At 39.5% G+C, this 19771-nt stretch overlaps 2 protein-coding genes across 4 annotated transcripts in view; one reads left to right on the top strand and one right to left on the bottom strand.

Moving 5' to 3' along the window:
* Positions 1–1627, bottom strand: part of LOC129763094 (calaxin-like) — a 59634-nt gene extending 58007 nt beyond the window's left edge. Inside the window, exon 1 of one of the 2 annotated variants that reach the window (XM_055761873.1) lies at positions 1233–1627. The gene's annotated coding sequence lies outside the window, so the exon portion shown is untranslated. The remainder of the gene's footprint in view (positions 1–1232) is intronic. The other variant, XM_055761865.1, reaches the window with a different exon arrangement.
* A 2586-nt stretch (positions 1628–4213) lies between these two features.
* LOC129763081 (uncharacterized) lies at positions 4214–19564 on the top strand. 2 transcript variants are annotated; one of them, XM_055761846.1, is made up of 2 exons: positions 4214–4686; positions 17641–19564. In XM_055761846.1, exons 1-2 carry the CDS (start codon positions 4670–4672, stop codon positions 19229–19231), a joined length of 1608 nt encoding a protein of 535 aa, XP_055617821.1. In that variant the 5' UTR covers positions 4214–4669; the 3' UTR covers positions 19232–19564. The 2 variants fall into 2 exon arrangements, with proteins under 2 accessions (XP_055617821.1, XP_055617828.1); XM_055761853.1 differs by having other exon boundaries at positions 4220–4686; positions 16616–19563.
* Positions 19565–19771: the final 207 nt, after the last annotated feature.

Below are 19771 nucleotides of genomic sequence, written 5' to 3'. Positions count from 1 at the left end.
GACGTATAAATACAATACCGATATCGATACAGATTTTCTGGAAAAGAACTAAGATAAAAAGATTTTTTCAGGTTGAAAACACAGATTTTATTATGGCAACTCTGATTTGAAATTGATCCTGACTTGATCAAATTTGATGATGATGATATTTATTCTGTAGCTGGACAACAGGACGAAAAAAATTCACTGGGCGATGCGGAACCTACAGAACAGTTGAGCATCAAGGAAAATTTGAACGACAATTGCAATAAACAAAGGTAACAACGTCCAGCCCAAACTGAACGTCTATAAGCGGATTGATGAAAACCCTCGGACTAGAGTTTTCGCAAAGAGGGATCAGAGACAAATACATAACAATGGTTGTACTCTGAACGGGCGTTTTCCTCTCCTGGAAACTTTGTTAATGAGATCCGATCGAGATTAGAAGACGACAAAATTAACATTATTTGTATCCTTAAGTATTACTTTTACCAACTTTTTGTAGAACAAACATTATCAATAAAAACCGTTTCTTCATGGTAATAGTTTTATTTTGAAATATTATTTTACCGGTAATTTACCGGTTTTACCGGTAATGAAATTTTCGAAACATGCCCCCTTCGATATTCTATAAAATATTTTTATTAGAAATTTCTTATAATTTAACAAAGTTTGACAAATAGTGGCGCTGATTTGCTCGTGGAATGGCTCTATACATTAATTAACGGTTAATATAACCATGTGGAATTTGGATTGTGATAGCATCCTAAAAGGTATACAGCAAAAAAGGAAGTAACATTTCGTGGTAGTTATTCATGACAACCCTACGTTACGAAAAAGGTACCACAATTCACGCTTTACCCTATGACAAGCCTGTGCAACAAATGTGTGAAAGGAAATGAAAACATCATTCAAACCCTGCTACACAGCATGACAAGCAAAGTGAAACAACGTTGTCACGATACATTCGAGCGCACTCATTCAGCGTTCGAAATTTGGTAGCAAATATGTGCCGAACAAAAAGCATACCAACAGGCGCTTTCTCAACCAATCCAACTCGATTTTTCACCGGAGACATGAATTCACAATTAAAACTTTCTCTCACATTTCAAATTGATATGGCACACACCGATGTTTTAAGTAGAATTTCACGCTTTTTCGCTCAATCATGCCTTGAAGTCACTACTGGCATCTCCGCACACATCCGTCTACCAATTATGAGGTGAAAAGCGAAACGAATATTGACTACGTACCTCCTGCTACGTTTTTTGAATAAATAACAAACTTTCCAATTAACCGTAACGCCGAAAGCGGGAAAAAACTACAACAGACACTGAGTAGAATAAACTTTTATCACTTCGGAGAGATCTCCACGGTCTCGTGTTCTTTTCCCTGGCTTTCACAATCAATCCGTCGGCGTGACTTGGCGCTATCTAACCCCAGACAGCTAGACGCGTGTGTACCATGCGGAGAAAAAGGATCCTCGCACTCGGTTTTGTTTCGCGGACTTTTTTTTCCGACCCACACGCGGAGTGGGTGAATTTGCACGTTTTACACTGCCAGAGGGTCACTTCTCAACTCGGTTCCGGAGGACTTCACTTCACGTATAGTATCGCTAATTCAAGGCCGGACTGCTGCAGCAGCAGTAGCAGAGAATCGCTACTCGCGAAGGAGCAGTGTGTTATTTTTATCCTTTATTGATATAAACAAACTTCTGGTGCTCTTCGTTTCGGCGCATTGCGTGGGAGTTTGCATAACGATGGGAAGTAAGCGGCAAAATTTCGGTGTGCATCGTATGTACATGCTGGTCACGTGCCTTTGTTCAGGTGGTCGTGTGCATATATATATATTTCAGGATGATTGATTGTGTGGGTTTTGTTCGTTGATGTTATTGAGAAAAACCTATTTTTTTAAGGAAATGAAAAAAAAGTTAAGATATCGGAAAATTGACAAATAAAGATTACAGTAAATAGATATTAAATCAATTCAATTAAAGGTCTACAGAAGTATACATAAGGGGGGACCCGTGTCTGGAAGGTCGAAACCTAAGAAATAAAGTGAAGTGTTCGGGTATTTTGGTTATTGGTTGAGGTATATCTGAAGATTTATTTCCCATTTTGTGAGCTCACGAATAATGATTATTACGCTTCTAACAGCTGGATGCGTCTGAAAATCGGTACCTTGCTGGTGGTATCGTTTCTGAAGCAATGGGGTGTTGCCACCAACTGAAAAAAATTCGTACAGCAATACTATATCCCTTGAGGTGACTTCATACTTTTGGCTGTAACTTTCCAATGAAATCGAATATCGAACGATCCCTTTAGGACAACATTTCTTAGGGCATAAGCTTCCAAAAAATGCAAAAAACAAAACATCGATTTATTCGAGGTCGCCCCTAAAGTAAGAGCTTGTGTGCCCAACCCTAGAAATTGTAGACTTTACGAGATAAGAATATTATTTAATTGAAGTCAAATTTCAGATTATATTGCTATTTCTAATACATTTACATTTTTACATTTTTACTCAATTCTACGATCAATACGATAGAAAACCAATTGATGCGATGCGGCTCAACGTCAGAAGGATAATGTATACTCTTGAGGAAGAGGAAGGAATATAGGGAGATTGAGATATTTTTGATGATTTAAAGCGAATATTGATAGCTTCACGGAAACAATAAATGCGGGTGTGTTGTCAATTTTTTATTTTTTTTTTCCAAAATATATATTTTTATCAAGGCTCATATGGCGTTAGCCTCACGGGGCCGGGAGTTCAATACTTTGACAATTTTTCTTATTATCTATGTTAGTAATATGTAACCGATTACTCGCGGTTGGCTCGAGGTTAGTATTACAAGTGTTTTCGTAATTCGGATGTTGCTGTCTCCAATGCTCTGTACGTGTGCCTGACACGGGATACTTCCTATTGGGATGCAGCTAACCCTCAATCAGCAACGCCCCCCTAGTCTGTACCTCATATCTAGCGTGGTGCGTCTTTCTCGACTCGAGGAATCCAGGATAGAATGGTCACTAACCGGCGCAATCATCAGTTCAGTGTTGTCAATGTTGTCAAGATCTAACCAAGTCCACACATCCAACATCCAGCACCTTGGGTTGGTTTCCCAGAGCCTGAAGGGAGTTTTCTAAATTCGATCAGGCGACAAGATATACCTCGCACTACCAAACAACGTGCTCGGTGTCGTTATAACCTTGGCCACAAACGCAAGATAAGGATATGTTGATAGTTCTTGTCCAAAAGCAATTTTTTCTTCCCTATATTTTATTCAAATTCATGTAAATTGGGTACCATGGTATTGTACTTGTTGAAATGGATTTCTTGGGTTTCTAAAGTATAACCATAACGGTCCACAATTTATACGTTTTTGTTCAATTAATTTATTGATCCTTAATTTAGCAAAACAACACCGCAACGTATATACACTCGACAAGAAGATAAATAAATAATTCTTCTGAGGCAGGCATTTAAACATTCTATTATTGCAGCTATTTGTGCCTGAAAAACTGTTGGCCAGTTTCCCATAGCCACAGAGATTTTAGTTCTGGAACCGTACACTCCGGCACCTGTTCTGATTTCCATTTTTTTGTAGAACATGATTGAGCCATTACGAACATGGGACCACCTTATGAATATGTTTAGTTATGAGATACTAGCTGTACCCTGCCACGCTTTGCTGTGGCACATTGTGGTTGCATGGTTGAGTTGAATTTTTCATTTTTTTATGTTGTAACAACAATCCTAGACGTGTTTGGTTGTTTTGTATATTGTATCATAGTTTGAGCTCAATCGATTCCGTACTTTCCGAGTTTTTGACGCGTACACAAACGAACAGAACGTTTTAAATCAATTTTGTCAAACATGTAAAAAGGATGTTTCCATCACATAGAACACATATTCATTACTGAATAGTCGATTTTCATTAGAAGCTCAATTTCAGAAACGCACTCTGGTCATATATAAAATCATTTTTCTTTCAATTTTCCAATTTTTATGCCGTCACAACACTCCTTGAAGTGGATTGTATATTGTGTCCAACTTTGCTCAAGCTCAATCGGTTCCGTACTTTTCGAGGTTTTGACACATACACAAACGAACAGAACATTTATATATATATATATATATATATATATATATATATATATATATATATATATATATATATATATATATATATATATATATATATATATACGTTACGACCAGATGTACCCCACACGACCACTTAGAGCAACAACGAATCATAACAACCGATGCAACCAGGATCAGATTGCATCCAGAGGCCTCCCATCAAGACAATCGCGAGCCATAACAACTGACGACAACGGCTGACCACGCGACATCATTCAAAGGAACCCGATCTGGAAACAACGCGACCGTACGGATAACAAGGAATCTGCTGACGCGAGATACCGACATTATAAAAAGGCAGGGAACAGAAGATAGCATTAAGTCTTAGTATGAACGTTGATGTGTAATCTTTAAATTTAGCGAAAATAAATTTATTTTTTATATTGTAATCGCCACTTCGGTCATTACTGGCGCAGTCTTTGTGAAAGTGTTGTGTAGTGCTGCTTCCTGGGAAACCATCCGCGAAAGGACATCGCTGGAGTTACGGGAGCTGCCGAACAACTCACGGAACCACGCTCATCGATAACATTAACAGACTCCGGGAATGAGGTTACTGATACTGTAAGTAATTTTCACTCTCGTTATTAATTAACCAAAAAGTGATCAAGTGCAACTAACAAGTGCAACCATTGCTTCAAGAAGAAAAAATTCTAAACACGAACGGTTTCAACAGCATAGAGACAGCATAATGTCCACGCAAGAGAACCAAACAATGCAAAAAACAGCGCAAGCTGAATTACCAGTGGAAATTACAGCGGAGCAATTAATCGCTCAAATACAAGAGTTAACGAAAAACCAGGCCGCTCTTATTCATACTATAACTAAGTTAGAAAACAAAGCGAAGGATCCATTTTTAAATTTCGTCACGCCGGATCCCGTGAAAAATATTCCGCACTTTAGCGGAAATAGAAAAGAAACGCTCGCGTGGGTGGAAGACACGCAGCAAACACTAGATTTATTCAGTGACTATAAATTCGAGCCAACCTACAAGCAAATCATACGTGTTGTTAGGTCAAAAATTATCGGGGAAGCAAGAGAGGTTTTGATTTCCTCCGGTAACCCTACGGAATGGGACGAAATTAAAGAGGTTCTCTTAAACTCGTTTGGAGACAAGAGAGATATCACCTCACATATCCAATCTCTTTTTTATGTAAAACAAGGGAAAGCATCTCTCACAGAATACTATAACAAAGTTAAGACGATTGATACAGCAATCAAATCGTCTGCTGCACACATGGAAGACTATAAAAATTCCATGGAAGCAGTCATAAAATTAATAAGTTTAATGTCACTTACAAGATACATAGACGGACTGAATGGGGATCAGCTGGCTATGTACGTGCGTAGCTATAGGCCGAATTCGTTAGAAGAGGCCCATGACATAACTATGCAACATTCCAATGCCGCATTCAGGCAAAAATTGGAAAACAAACAAGGTCCTTCGACCTACAGAATTCCCGAGCAGAAGGCTCAGACAATTTCACAAAATTAAAAATCATATAATCCAAAAACCAATCAGAATAATAAACCCGTATCTGAGAGATTCAGATCTCAAAAAGTAAATAATGACGAGGACGTTTCTATGAGGACGTACCAGTCGAAAATGCAGGTTCATAATAATGAAGTGCGCGAACCGGAACCTAAAGCGGATTTGACGTCGAACGATTCAATTTTAGAATCAGAAGACGACGACTATTTTGAAGGCGACGAATTAAATTTTCAGATGGTAAGAAAGGAAAAGCAAAAAACATAAAGAATAATAATTTTATTCCTTATCTGACTATCCAAACAACTAAGGGCAATTTAAAATTTTTAATGGACACAGGTGCCAATAAAAATTATATTTCGCCCAAACATGTTAAACTCGAAAATTGCAAAGATGAAACAGGAATTCACGTCACGAATATCAATGGCAAACATGACATCAATAAATCAGCTTCATTTGACATCTTCCAAATTAGGAAGAAAGTAAAATTTTATGTATTCGATTTCCACGATTTTTTCGATGGATTAATAGGGTACGAAACACTGAGAGACCTCAATGCTCAGTTGGACATCGGCAGAAATAAATTGAAAATTGGTAGAAAAACTTTTAACCTCGAAAAGAAATTTCCAGGAAACCACAAAATCAACATTTCGGAACAAGAGTTCCAATTTGTAGAAATACCAATAAAGCAAAAAGGTAGCTTTCTTGTTGAGGAAGAAACTCCATTTGATTATTTTTCAATTCTCCCCGGTTTATACCAAAGCAAAAATGGCATAGCTATAGTGGCAATAAAAAGTCATTACCCCAATAGAACAGTACAACTGAACTCTAATGAAATTGAAATTGGAACCGATTGTTTTAGATTGAAGGACATTCCAAAAATTTCACCAAAAGGAAAATACTGTTTTAGGAGTGAACACATGAACGATGAGGAGAAAAAAGCTTTAGAAAGGGTTATAGATGCCAACAGAGAAATACTTTATACCGACTCGGATAAATTAACTTTCACCCATAAGATAAAGCACAATATCAGGACTTCAGACAATATACCAATACATACAAAATCCTATAAATACCCACAAATTTTCGAAACAGAAATCCAACAACAAGTGGAAAAAATGCTTAGAGACGGGATAATAAGGGAATCAATATCACCTTATACATCGCCTATATGGGTTGTCCCGAAGAAAACAGACGCTTCTGGGAAGAAAAAGTTTCGTTTAGTTATCGACTATCGAAAACTAAACGAAAAGACAATTAGTGATAAATATCCCATCCCGGAAATAACGGAAATACTTGATAAACTTGGCCGAACTTGTTATTTTTCTACAATTGATTTGGTGTCCGGTTTTCACCAAATTCAACTTGCAAACGAAGATATCGAGAAAACAGCTTTCTCGATTAACTCCGGAAAATATGAATTTACACGCATGCCATTCGGGCTGAAAAATGCTCCAGCAACTTTTCAGCGTGTTATGGACTGCATCTTGAGAGAATTCTTAGGGAAGTGTTGTCTCGTCTATATGAACGATATCATAATCTTCTCAAGTTCCCTAGAGGAACATAAGAAAGATCTCATGAATGTATTGAAAAAACTAAAGGAAGCAAATTTAAAAATCCAGATAGATAAATGTGAATTTTTCAAAAAAGAAGTTCACTATCTTGGACACACTGTTTCAGAAGAAGGCGTTAAACCAAACACCGACAAAATCGAAATAATTAAGAAATGGCCGACTCCAAAAACCGAAAAGGAAATACGTCAATTTCTTGGTACCCTGGGATACTACCGCAGATTCATTAAAGATTTCGCGAAATTGGTGAAGCTATAATCTAAGGAACTGGAGTTCCCTAGATGCTTGCTATGAAGGCAAGACTTTTCGCTCGTCCTCTCTCGAGCGCTTCGTGATTAATCTAGGGAACTTATTTCCCTAGATGTCGGCAATTGAGGCCTGAGAATCACGGTTTAAATTTATTAAAGCCAGGGATCTATTTCCCTGGACTTGGTTGGTCTCTTATGGGCTAAGCCCCTTTGCGTGAACAAATCCCGGCTAGGGCAGCCACAAAACTTCAACCTCTTCCGGCTCCAGTGCGGTCCGGTGAAGCGAAGCAAATGGTCTGCTTTTCGGATTGGGATTTGTTCCTTTTGGTTATACCTTTTATAGCGTGGCGCCTGGTTGCCAACGCTTGGGTGTATCCGGATTCTGATGCGTGACGCCTGGTTGTCAACGCTTGGTGGATTTTCGGATCACGAATTGAACTTTGAACTACGAACTTTGATTTTGAACTAACGAATTAGACTTCTGATTTGAACTGTTTGATTTGAACTGTTTGAACTGAACTGTTTGAACTGAACTGTTTGAACTGACTTCCTAGGCCAGAATCCCCAGTATATATACCCAAGAATTCATTCCTAGGCGTTAAAACTATAAAGGAGAGAAGAGATCTCTCTTTCCTTCTCAGACAACCGAGCCCATATCGATTGTCTGCCTGCTATTTCCCTACATGTTATTACTACCCGCTTATCTCTGCGGACCTTTGTCGCTCTCGCTAGAGGGGTACAATTTAGAAAGTTTATTACTCATCGTCGGCTTAAAATGTTATTTTTGTTTATAGCCCTTCGTATATTCGATAATGGGCGAGGCCAGGCTTATTACCAGCAATAATCTTTCGCCTGGTGCCTTGTTGTCTTTGTGTATTCCAGGCGCCTTATCTGTCTATGCTGCCTGCTCACGGTCTCAAATGAACACGTGATTTCCTATCTTGTATGCCTGCGCTACACTATGAGTAATACGATCTATTCAGAGGATCGTGCGGGTCACAGATTTGTTTATTTATTTGTCCCTACTTTCTGGTGCGTCATGCACCGCTTGTCTGAAGCTATACAAAAGGAAAAGAAAAATAAGAAAGGGATGAATCACATGGCCGTATCTGGTGATTCATTGGGCTATAAATTTTCTATGCGCTCGTTTGCACTTCAATAACATTATTTTGTTTATTGGCCGGCCTTGCTATCTAAATTGGGTCCGTAACATTCCGGCCCTGATAAATCTACTTGTTCGATTTATAAAATTCCTGAACGGACCCTATGCTACCTGTGTTACTTATATCTCTATTTGTTTACATGTTTTCGGAGCATCATTTATTTTACATTCATCCTTATATTCTAACAGAGTTTAAAAACACTTTTAAATTTCAATTCTTCGGCACGTTGCCTGGTTCCAAAGGATGTCCTCTTCAATGCTTGGTCCATGGATCATACATCTTAGCTCTGACGCGAGCTTACATCAGTTGGCTGCATCTTTCGGATATTGGTGCTCTGGTAGCGAGCACTGACGTCTTCTTCCTGATTAGTTGATGGCTGGATCATTTCCCTTGATAATGTCCAGTACTGCAATTTTAACTGCCGGTCGTTTCAGGACACCTTTCGCGGTTTGGATCTTTGCTTGGCGAACTTGCCCGTCGCTCGCCACAAACGTTTCGATGACTCGTCCTTTAAGCCATTTTCCTGGTGGTGCGTCGTCGTCCGTGATTAAGACGATGTCGTTGACTTTGATCGGTTCTACTTTCTGCGTATTTTTATTACGCTTTAACAGAGTTGGTAAGTACTCCTTCTTCCATCGGTTCCAAAACAACTTGGAATAATGTTGAATGCGTCTCCATTGCGCTGTGTCATACTGACTGGTCGTTGGTGCATACGGTGGGGCATACTCTCCTGCTCTTCCTATTAACGCGTGGAATGGCGTCAACACTTCATCGTCGATGCAGGAGACTGGTATGTGTGTCAACGGTCGAGAGTTGACTAAAAATTCCGCTTGGATGAATGCAGCTTGCAACGTTGCTGCTGATGGCTTGCTCCTACCCCAAACTTTCAGGATCTCTGCTAGTGCTACTTTGACGTTTCTTATTAATCTCTCCCAAGCGCCTCCAAAATGTGGTGCTGAAGGTGGGTTGAATCTCCACTGGATTTCCATTTTTGCTGCTTCATTTTTGCCCATCTTCTCGTTGATTTCATTGACTAGCGACTTTAACTCTCGCTCTGCTCCAACGAAGTTCGTTCCGTTGTCGCTGTAGATACTGGTGACCTTTCCTCTTCGGTTCTGGAAGTTCCTTAACACGACCATGAACGCATCAGTACTGAGATTTTCTGCCATCTCAATATGTACTGCTCTTGTTGAGAGACAGGTGAATATGACGCCCCATCTCTTCTCGAGCGATCTCTTTACCGCTACTTCGAAAGGTCCGAAGTAATCTACTCCGCAGTTTGTAAATGGAGGTATATGCGCTTCTGTGCGGAAATGTGGTAAATCTGCCATCATCGGCTCTACCGGAGTTGCACGTCGTATTTTGCACCTATTGCAATTCTTCTTGACGTTTGCTAATACTGTTCTTATATGCAGTATCCAATACTTCTGCCGTAATGCTGCTATGACGGTGTTTTCGCCGTGGTGGAAATATCTTTCGTGTGTTGCTTTCACGATCAAATATGTATATGGATGCTTTTGTGGGAGCAATATTGGCGTTCTTGTAGTCCATGGTACTGACATGGCTTTCTTCAAACGTCCTCCACTTCTCATTACCCCTGCCTCGTCTAGGAAGGGTGCGTAACTGACCAATGGTCCTGACGATATTGTTCCGCCATTGAATAAAGTTTCCATCTCTGTTGGAAATGCTTCCCATTGCATCTTTCTATAGAGCACGTTCTCAGCTCTTTGGTAGTCCTTGTACTCAATGTCTGGAATATATCCACGACGTAATCTTTCCTTTGTCCTGTTTAATACACAAAGGTTCTTCACCAATTTCCACCAATCTGAGTATTCCTTGTACTTATCGATGAAACTAAGTTTGCTTAGTTCTTCGTGAACTAGCACTGTTTCTCTCAACTCTTCGTCTGTTTCCTTCTCTTCAATGGAAGGCCATGACGATTCTGAGAGCTTTAGGAAATCAGGTCCCTCAAACCATTGTGATTTTCCTAGCTTTTCCTTTGTGCCTTCATCGGCTGGATTTTCATCTGTTGGCACCCATCGCCATTCATTTTTCCTGTTATCTTCCAGGATTTCACCTACTCGATGCATCACAAATACGCTTCTTCGTTTTGGACTCTTGATCCATGACAATACGGTCTGTGAATCACTCCAAAATGTTTTGCTGACGATTTTCAACCTCGTTTCATCTATTATCGTTTTGGTTAATCGGCTTCCTAACACGGCCGCTTGTAGCTCTAGGCGTGGTATGCTCAATGGTTTGACTGGTGCTACTCTAGACTTTGCTGATAGAAGTCTTACGTGTGGTGTGTTTCCAGATATACTTCTTACGTACACACATGCACAAAATGCTTTCTCAGAAGCATCTACAAAGGTGTGTAGTTCTACTTCACCTGTTCTTTCTTCGAGGATGTATCTTGGTATCGTTACGCTATCAGCAGATTCAATAATTTCTAACCAGTGTTGCCAGTCTGACTGCAACTTCTCGGGAATTTCGTCATCCCAATCTATATTTTCTATGTGCAGCCTTTGCATGAGGATTCTTCCATGCACAGTTATATTTGAGATGAGTCCAAGTGGATCGTAGACACTCATCACGAAAGCTAGTACCTCTCTCTTTGTTGGTAAACGTAGCATTTGTGTAACATCACTTCCTAGCTTGTCTAATTTGATTTGATAGCCGAGTGTGTCAGACGTGGTGTTCCAATATACACCAAGTACCTTTTCTGTCATTGAATCCTTTTCTTCGAACATTTTGATTCCGGAAATTTGTACACGTTCCGAGGGTAAACTTTGCAGAAGTTCTCTGCTGTTTGACACAAAGTTTCTGATGTGGAAACCCGCGTGATCGTGAATTTTCATAACATGTAGTACTATCTCTGCTGCCTTATCAAGCTCTTCGAAACTATCCAAATAATCGTCGACGTAGTGTTGCTTGATGATTGCTTCAGTCGCCACTGGACAATATTTTCTGAATTTTTCTGCGTTGTGGTTTTTAACCGCTTGTGCACATGACGGTGAACAGGTTGATCCGAATGTCATCACCTGCATTACGTATACATCAGGTTTCTTACTGCTATCACAATCTCTCCATAAGAATCTCTGAGCGTGTTGATCTTCAGCTCGGATTCGTACTTGGTGGAACATCTCTTTGATGTCTCCACATACAGCAATTGCTCCTTCTCGGAATCTTACTAAAACACCGAACAATGACGTAGTAGCATCCGGCCCTGATAACAGTTCCGTGTTGAACGATACACCTTGTGTCTTTGCCGCCGCATCGAAAACCAACCTTGGTTTAGGTGGCAACTTATTTTTGTTGTGCACAATAAAGTGTGGAAGATAATACACTCTTGATATCGGCTTCATAATTTCTTCCTCTGACAGTTTGCGGATGTAGCCTTTCTTCTCGTAATCCGCAAATGTTTCTATTGCCCATTTTTTCAACTCTGGGTCTTTTTTTAACGTTCTCTCACTCGTTGTCAGCCTCTTTGCTGCATTGTTGTAGCTATTTGGAAATTTCGTTTCCTCATCTTTCCATAGAAGTCCAACTTCGTATCTACCATCCTTGTATTTCATAGTACTTCTTAGAATTTGTTCAGCCTTTTCTTCTTCAGCTGATTTTGGTAGATTCTTGACTACCTTAACGCCGAAGTCTTCGGTGGAGAAATATTTCTGCAAAGCCTTGTTCATTTCATCTTCTTGCTGAATGACCATGATGTGTCCGCCTTGCACATTGGACGATATGTTGCCGAACATGAACCATCCAAGTTTGGTTCGTAGCGCTGTGGGCTCGTTCGGTTTTCTCATTCGCCTTTCGAATGGAATTAACAAGTGACTGTGACTCAGTCCAATTAATATCGTCGGGCGTATACTGCTGTAACTGCTCAACGGCAGATTCTTGAGGTATGGATACCTTTTCTCCATCACCTCCTTGTTGAAGCTTTGCTCTGGGAGTTGGAGATTCTTTATCGTTCTCACTCCTTTCATGACGTATTCTTTTTCATTGTTGCCGTTGATTCGTACCTGAACTCTACGGCTGTTTTGTTCGTTTCTCGTGACGTTCTGCGTCCACTTTAGCATTAACGGATCAATTCTTCCGTTGAGCCCTAACTTGTTCGCAATCTCCTCGTCTATTAGAGAGAGTGATGACCCCGCATCCAAGAAAGCGAACGTGTTGATGATTTTGCCATTATTTTTCAACGTCACAGGAACTATTTGGTAGAATACGTTGGATTTTGTTAGTTGTTGGTGATTGTGTATCTCACCATCTGCTTGTGTATCTGGACTATGCTGTCCTTCCGACTGATTTGAATCACTTGATTCTCTCTCATGAGATTTATGAATTAATGGATGATGTTTGAACTTACATCCATTAATTCCACATTGTTTTGCTCTTTTGCAGTCTCGCATCATATGGTTTGTAAATGCGAGACAGCTCAAGCATACCTTTGCCTTAAAGGCTAATTCATTTCGCTTTTCAGGCTTCATAGCCTTAAATCTGGTGCATTCGAGGAGTTTGTGGTTTCCCCGACATGCTTCACAATTGCGTTTTATTATTGTCGATCTATTTTCCTGATGCGTATTTACGTTAAATCGACGCTCAGGCCTCGTGTCTCGCGGCTGCGATCTGTTAATTTCTCGCGGCTGCGGTCTGCTTGTTTCTCGCGGCTGCGGCCTGCTGGTGCCATTCAGCAGTCTATTGGTTCTCGAATGAGGCTTCAGCCACTCATTGAGATCAGCTAAAGTCTTTGCCCCGTCGTACATTTCTTCAGTCCACTTCACCTGTAGACCGTAGGGCATTTTCCTTATGATCTCTTCCACCAATCGGTGGTCAATCAGGAATTCTTCTCTATCCATAAGAGAAACATTACAGACGAGATTATCCAGTGCTTCGGATATCTCGGTAATCAAATTCCGACTCTCCCTTTTGATATTGGTGAGTTCGGCTAGTAGTTCTTTATAGACTAGTTCGGGTCTTCCGAAATTATCTTCTAGTCTATCAATTATTTGGTCCATATTATTTGGATCCATCATTAACTGTCGGACGCTCCTCTCTGCGTTCCCGTACAGCACTGTTTGCAGGCGATTCAAATTTTCAAGCCTGTTAAATTGACCTTGTTTTGTGGTCTCATCAAAGGCCTTTTTAAATTTCGGCCATTCTCTGGCCGCACCTCCATATTTTGGCAAGCTCATGAGTGCTTGTCGCTTTAGGTAGACAGTCCATTCTGGCTCTGCCTCCTGATTTTGACCTTCGATGCTGTCATTATTGTGTGCTGAACTTGTACCTGGTTCAGCTTTGAATCTCGTTGTCCTCATGGACTTTACCAGAGCCTCCATTGCTGCTCTGTTCTCTTGCAAAATTTCTTGCAAGCTGTCTCCGGAAACTGATTGTCTGACTTTGACTTTCAGTTCCATCATTTCCCTTTCTGTGCTCATGCACTTAGGGCATACCCACCTTTCATCTTTCTTGGGTAGGTATGTGAGTCCCACACATGAAATGTGGAACCACCGATCGCATTCATCGCATGCGACCATGTCCTCTTTCTTGTCTTTGTCCGTACACAGACGGCAGTGCCCATTAGGGTTGGCTTTATATGCGTATGTAGCCATTTTAATTAACGTGATTCCTTCTTGAATACACGTGAGTTCAATTCAGATCTTTTTTGAGTGCTTAAATTTTCAAGTCTTATCTCTTTCTTATAAACGTGATTCCCTTTTGAATGCACGTGTGTTCAAATCAATTTCTATGAGTGCTTGAGTTCCAAGTCTTATCTCCTCTTACAACGTGATTCCCGTTTGAATACACGTGAGTTCAATTTCACTCTCTGGCGCGAGAGTTCAAATTTCAATTCTTGACTTCTTAGTCTTTTCAAAAAGGCGTGATTCTGAGCCTCCCGATTTACTCCTCTTGCGCGAGGGATCGTGGTTCTTTTCTTGGCGAAGGTGTGAGTTTTAAATCTCCTCTCTGGAGCCACCAAAATATAATCTAAGGAACTGGAGTTCCCTAGATGCTTGCTATGAAGGCAAGACTTTTCGCTCGTCCTCTCTCGAGCGCTTCGTGATTAATCTAGGGAACTTATTTCCCTAGATGTCGGCAATTGAGGCCTGAGAATCACGGTTTAAATTTATTAAAGCCAGGGATCTATTTCCCTGGACTTGGTTGGTCTCTTATGGGCTAAGCCCCTTTGCGTGAACAAATCCCGGCTAGGGCAGCCACAAAACTTCAACCTCTTCCGGCTCCAGTGCGGTCCGGTGAAGCGAAGCAAATGGTCTGCTTTTCGGATTGGGATTTGTTCCTTTTGGTTATACCTTTTATAGCGTGGCGCCTGGTTGCCAACGCTTGGGTGTATCCGGATTCTGATGCGTGACGCCTGGTTGTCAACGCTTGGTGGATTTTCGGATCACGAATTGAACTTTGAACTACGAACTTTGATTTTGAACTAACGAATTAGACTTCTGATTTGAACTGTTTGATTTGAACTGTTTGAACTGAACTGTTTGAACTGAACTGTTTGAACTGACTTCCTAGGCCAGAATCCCCAGTATATATACCCAAGAATTCATTCCTAGGCGTTAAAACTATAAAGGAGAGAAGAGATCTCTCTTTCCTTCTCAGACAACCGAGCCCATATCGATTGTCTGCCTGCTATTTCCCTACATGTTATTACTACCCGCTTATCTCTGCGGACCTTTGTCGCTCTCGCTAGAGGGGTACAATTTAGAAAGTTTATTACTCATCGTCGGCTTAAAATGTTATTTTTGTTTATAGCCCTTCGTATATTCGATAATGGGCGAGGCCAGGCTTATTACCAGCAATAATCTTTCGCCTGGTGCCTTGTTGTCTTTGTGTATTCCAGGCGCCTTATCTGTCTATGCTGCCTGCTCACGGTCTCAAATGAACACGTGATTTCCTATCTTGTATGCCTGCGCTACACTATGAGTAATACGATCTATTCAGAGGATCGTGCGGGTCACAGATTTGTTTATTTATTTGTCCCTACTTTCTGGTGCGTCATGCACCGCTTGTCTGAAGCTATACAAAAGGAAAAGAAAAATAAGAAAGGGATGAATCACATGGCCGTATCTGGTGATTCATTGGGCTATAAATTTTCTATGCGCTCGTTTGCACTTCAATAACATTATTTTGTTTATTGGCCGGCCTTGCTATCTAAATTGGGTCCGTAACAGAAGCCTTTAACTGCTCTACTTCGTAAAGACACCGAATTCGTTATATCTCCAGAAACAGTCGAATGTTTTGAGAAATGTAAACAACTTCTTACAATGGACCCTATACTCATTTATCCCGACTTCACGAAGGAATTCATACTAACCACCGATGCCAGCGATTTTGCCATAGGGGCAGCTCTTTCACAAGGACCCATAGGCAAAGATCGACCAATCGCGTACGCATCTAGGACCCTTAACAACACCGAAGAAAATTATTCCACGACGGAGAAGGAATTTCTAGCCATCGTTTGGGCTGTGAAACATTTCCGACCATATCTTTATGGACGAAAATTTAAACTTCTTACGGATCACCAACCACTTACTTACTCCATGTCAGACGCTAACAGAAGAATTATAAGGGGGAAAATAGCATTGGAGGAATTTGATTATGAACTCATTTATAAGCCTGGCAACCAAAATGTTGTAGCAGACGCTTTATCGAGGATAAAACCAGAAGAATTAAATAATAATGAACTTGATCTTGAAACTGTTCACTCAGCAGAAACCAGTGATGATTTTTTCATATGGTGTACCGAAAAACCAATCAACAGTTTTAGAACACAAATAATTTTTAAAATAAATCATTTTGATACGACTATACACGAAGAAACATTTCCAAAATACCACCGATTCACTATTGTAAAACCAGAATATACAGAAGCAGACATAGTCGAAATTCTCAAAAGTTACCTTAACCCCAGAGGAATATCTTGTCTAAAAATTCCAATATCATTAGTACAACTTCAACTTCAGGAAACATACTGTAAACATTTTACTAACAATAAATTCAAAGTTTTCATTTCAGAAAAGCTTCTAGAAGATGTCAGAATAGACGAGCAAAAAGATGCCATAATACGGGAAATACATGACGCAGCACACAGAGGAGCAAAAGAAAACAAAATGCAAATCCTGCAGAAATATTTTTTCCCCGAAATCGAGCGAAAACTGAAAATATTTGTTAACTCCTGTCATATTTGTAAAAGAAGCAAATACGACAGGAAGCCCCCAAAATTAATTCAGAAATCATTTTTCGGCTCAAAACAATTCGAACGGGTTCACATGGACATATTTTTCATGAAAGGCCAAAAATGGCTGACCATCGTGGACTCCTTCTCCAAATTCGCCAACGCCATACCACTGACAACAAGAACGATAATAGACATAAAACGCGCTTTTTCCGAACACATCAGGCACTTCGGTAGACCGCAAACGATAATTTGTGATCAAGAGCCCGCTTTTACATCAATAGATTTCGTCGGCTTTTTAAACGAGCTCGGAATCGAAATTCATTTCGCGAGTAGTTCTAATTCCAACGGAATAGTTGAGAGATTCCACTCAACGATAATCGAGCTTTATAGAACACTAAAAACAAAATATAATGAACTTCCGATCAACGATCGGATGAATATAATTACCGACATCTATAATAATACATTTCACTCCGTGACGAAACGAAAACCACGTGAGCTAATATTTAACACAAATAATGTTACGAACGCGGCTGACATAATTGAACAATCCAACAAAATCCACTCTGCAGTAAAATTGGAACTAGATAAACGTAAACAAGCCTTCGAAAAGAAGCATGAGAATCGTGAAGAACCCAAGCCACTCAACCCTAACGACACGAAATACATAAAAATTAGTCAAAGGTTGAATAAAGATAAAGACATTTATATACTTTCTACCATAAAAGAAGACAACCATCTAACCTTCAAGGACACAAATAACATTAAAATCCATAAAAATCGCATAAAAAATTAACAAAGACCACTAAAATGAACACCATATTAAAGAAGCCATTTGTTTTTCTTGCAGAATAATACTCATCAAAACAATAAGCACCACCAACTATAAAGAAATAACGAACAGCAATGGATTGGTTGCGTTCAAGATCAAAACAGCAAGGATTAGAATCGGATATGACAGAATGTTGCATAGAATCAACCTAAATACATTAAATGACAATATAGAAAACATAGAAAAAATCATGAAATCGTTTAAAACTATAGAACACCTAGAGCAAACACTACTAGAAAAAACCAAACTAGCAAAAGATAAACTCAGGAGCCTCCTACCACATAGAATAAAAAGGGGACTTATGAACGCATTAGGAACAGCCATTAAACTCATCACGGGAAACCCTGATAACGATGACCTAATAGTCATGCATCAAAGTTTGGGAATATTAAAAACACAAGGAGACAAATTAGTGAACAATCAGATGAAACAAATCCAGATCAATGAACTTTTTCAAAATAAATTGAATAATATTACAGACTCTATTAGTAAAATTGAATCAAAAATTACTAAGGAATACAACACAGTACAGGGAATAAAAACAGATTTAGAATTCGTCAACCTTATCTGGAATATGGACAAAATTATCAGCATATTAGAGGACATCGAGGAGCAAGTAGAATTTTCTAGAGTAGGCTTGATAAACAAAAACATACTCTCATTGGAGGAAAAACAGTTAATTTTAGACAGGCTTAAGACACAAACAATAAAGCTAAATTACTTAGACGAAATTTTCCAATATACCTCAGCGAGTGTCGGTATCAGCAACAATCAAGCAGTCATATTAATAAAGACCCCCATTTTGGATAAAAAGACGTACGATTTGTTAGAAATCCATACTTTGAGAGTTAACAATTCACGGATCGATACGAACATCAACCTGGTAACGAAATATGGCAACACAGTTTATTACCAACCAACAGAATGCGATATTTGCGATGGAAATAACCTAATTGAGGACGATTGCATCTATAAAATATTAACTCACCAAACACCCAAATGCTCGTTTGTAAAATCAAAACAAACAACACAAATCAAAGAAGTCAAGCAAGGAATCATCCTGATCGACACAACAGAAATCGTAGAAGTAAAAGACTCTTGCGGAGATTCAAGGATGGTTAGCGATGCCACAATAATCGAAACCGAAAACTGTACCGTCAAAATACGAAATTTCACATTTTTTGGACAACCTGACGTAACCTACCAGCAAGAATACCTGATCCCAATATACAGCAAGCCCCTCCAAAATGGAAATTTTACAGATCTTGACGATGAAAACGTCATGCTACGAATACAGAACTTGGAAGAACTCAATGAAGTTCAACTTTACTTGAACACCACACAACACCGGGTAACAATTGGAGGTACAACCCTCCTCATAATAACATTTATCTGTTTCTTTTCTGTATATTTCTACAAAAAAGGTAATAAAAGAAATGAAGTAACCAAAAATCCGCCAGAACCTCTCGTGGCTACTCAGGTGGACGAAACTGAAAACAACGGAAGTATTCCATTATCCCTACTTCCGGGGAAGAAGGCAGAGCAAAAATGCATCCCGAAACCATGGATCGAGCTGCCGAAACTTCAATCGAGGACGCTTGAAACTTAGGGGGGAGACGTTACGACCAGATGTACCCCACACGACCACTTAGAGCAACAACGAATCATAACAACCGATGCAACCAGGATCAGATTGCATCCAGAGGCCTCCCATCAAGACAATCGCGAGCCATAACAACTGACGACAACGGCTGACCACGCGACATCATTCAAAGGAACCCGATCTGGAAACAACGCGACCGTACGGATAACAAGGAATCTGCTGACGCGAGATACCGACATTATAAAAAGGCAGGGAACAGAAGATAGCATTTAGTCTTAGTATGAACGTTGATGTGTAATCTTTAAATTTAGCGAAAATAAATTTATTTTTTATATTGTAATCGCCACTTCGGTCATTACTTATATATATATATATATATATATATATATATATATATATATATATATATATATATATATATATATATATATATATATATATATATATATATATATATATATATATATATATATATATATATATATATATATATATATCGGTACATTTTACAGTTTTTCTCCGATAAAGGCGAAAATGCAAGCCAGG

The sequence above is a fragment of the Toxorhynchites rutilus genome, chromosome 1 (genome assembly GCF_029784135.1).
Source record: "Toxorhynchites rutilus septentrionalis strain SRP chromosome 1, ASM2978413v1, whole genome shotgun sequence".
In the NCBI taxonomy this organism is placed as follows: Eukaryota; Metazoa; Arthropoda; class Insecta; order Diptera; family Culicidae; genus Toxorhynchites; species Toxorhynchites rutilus.
The sequence above is the reverse complement of the archived record's forward strand: the minus strand, read 5'-3'. Positions and strand labels throughout refer to the sequence as shown.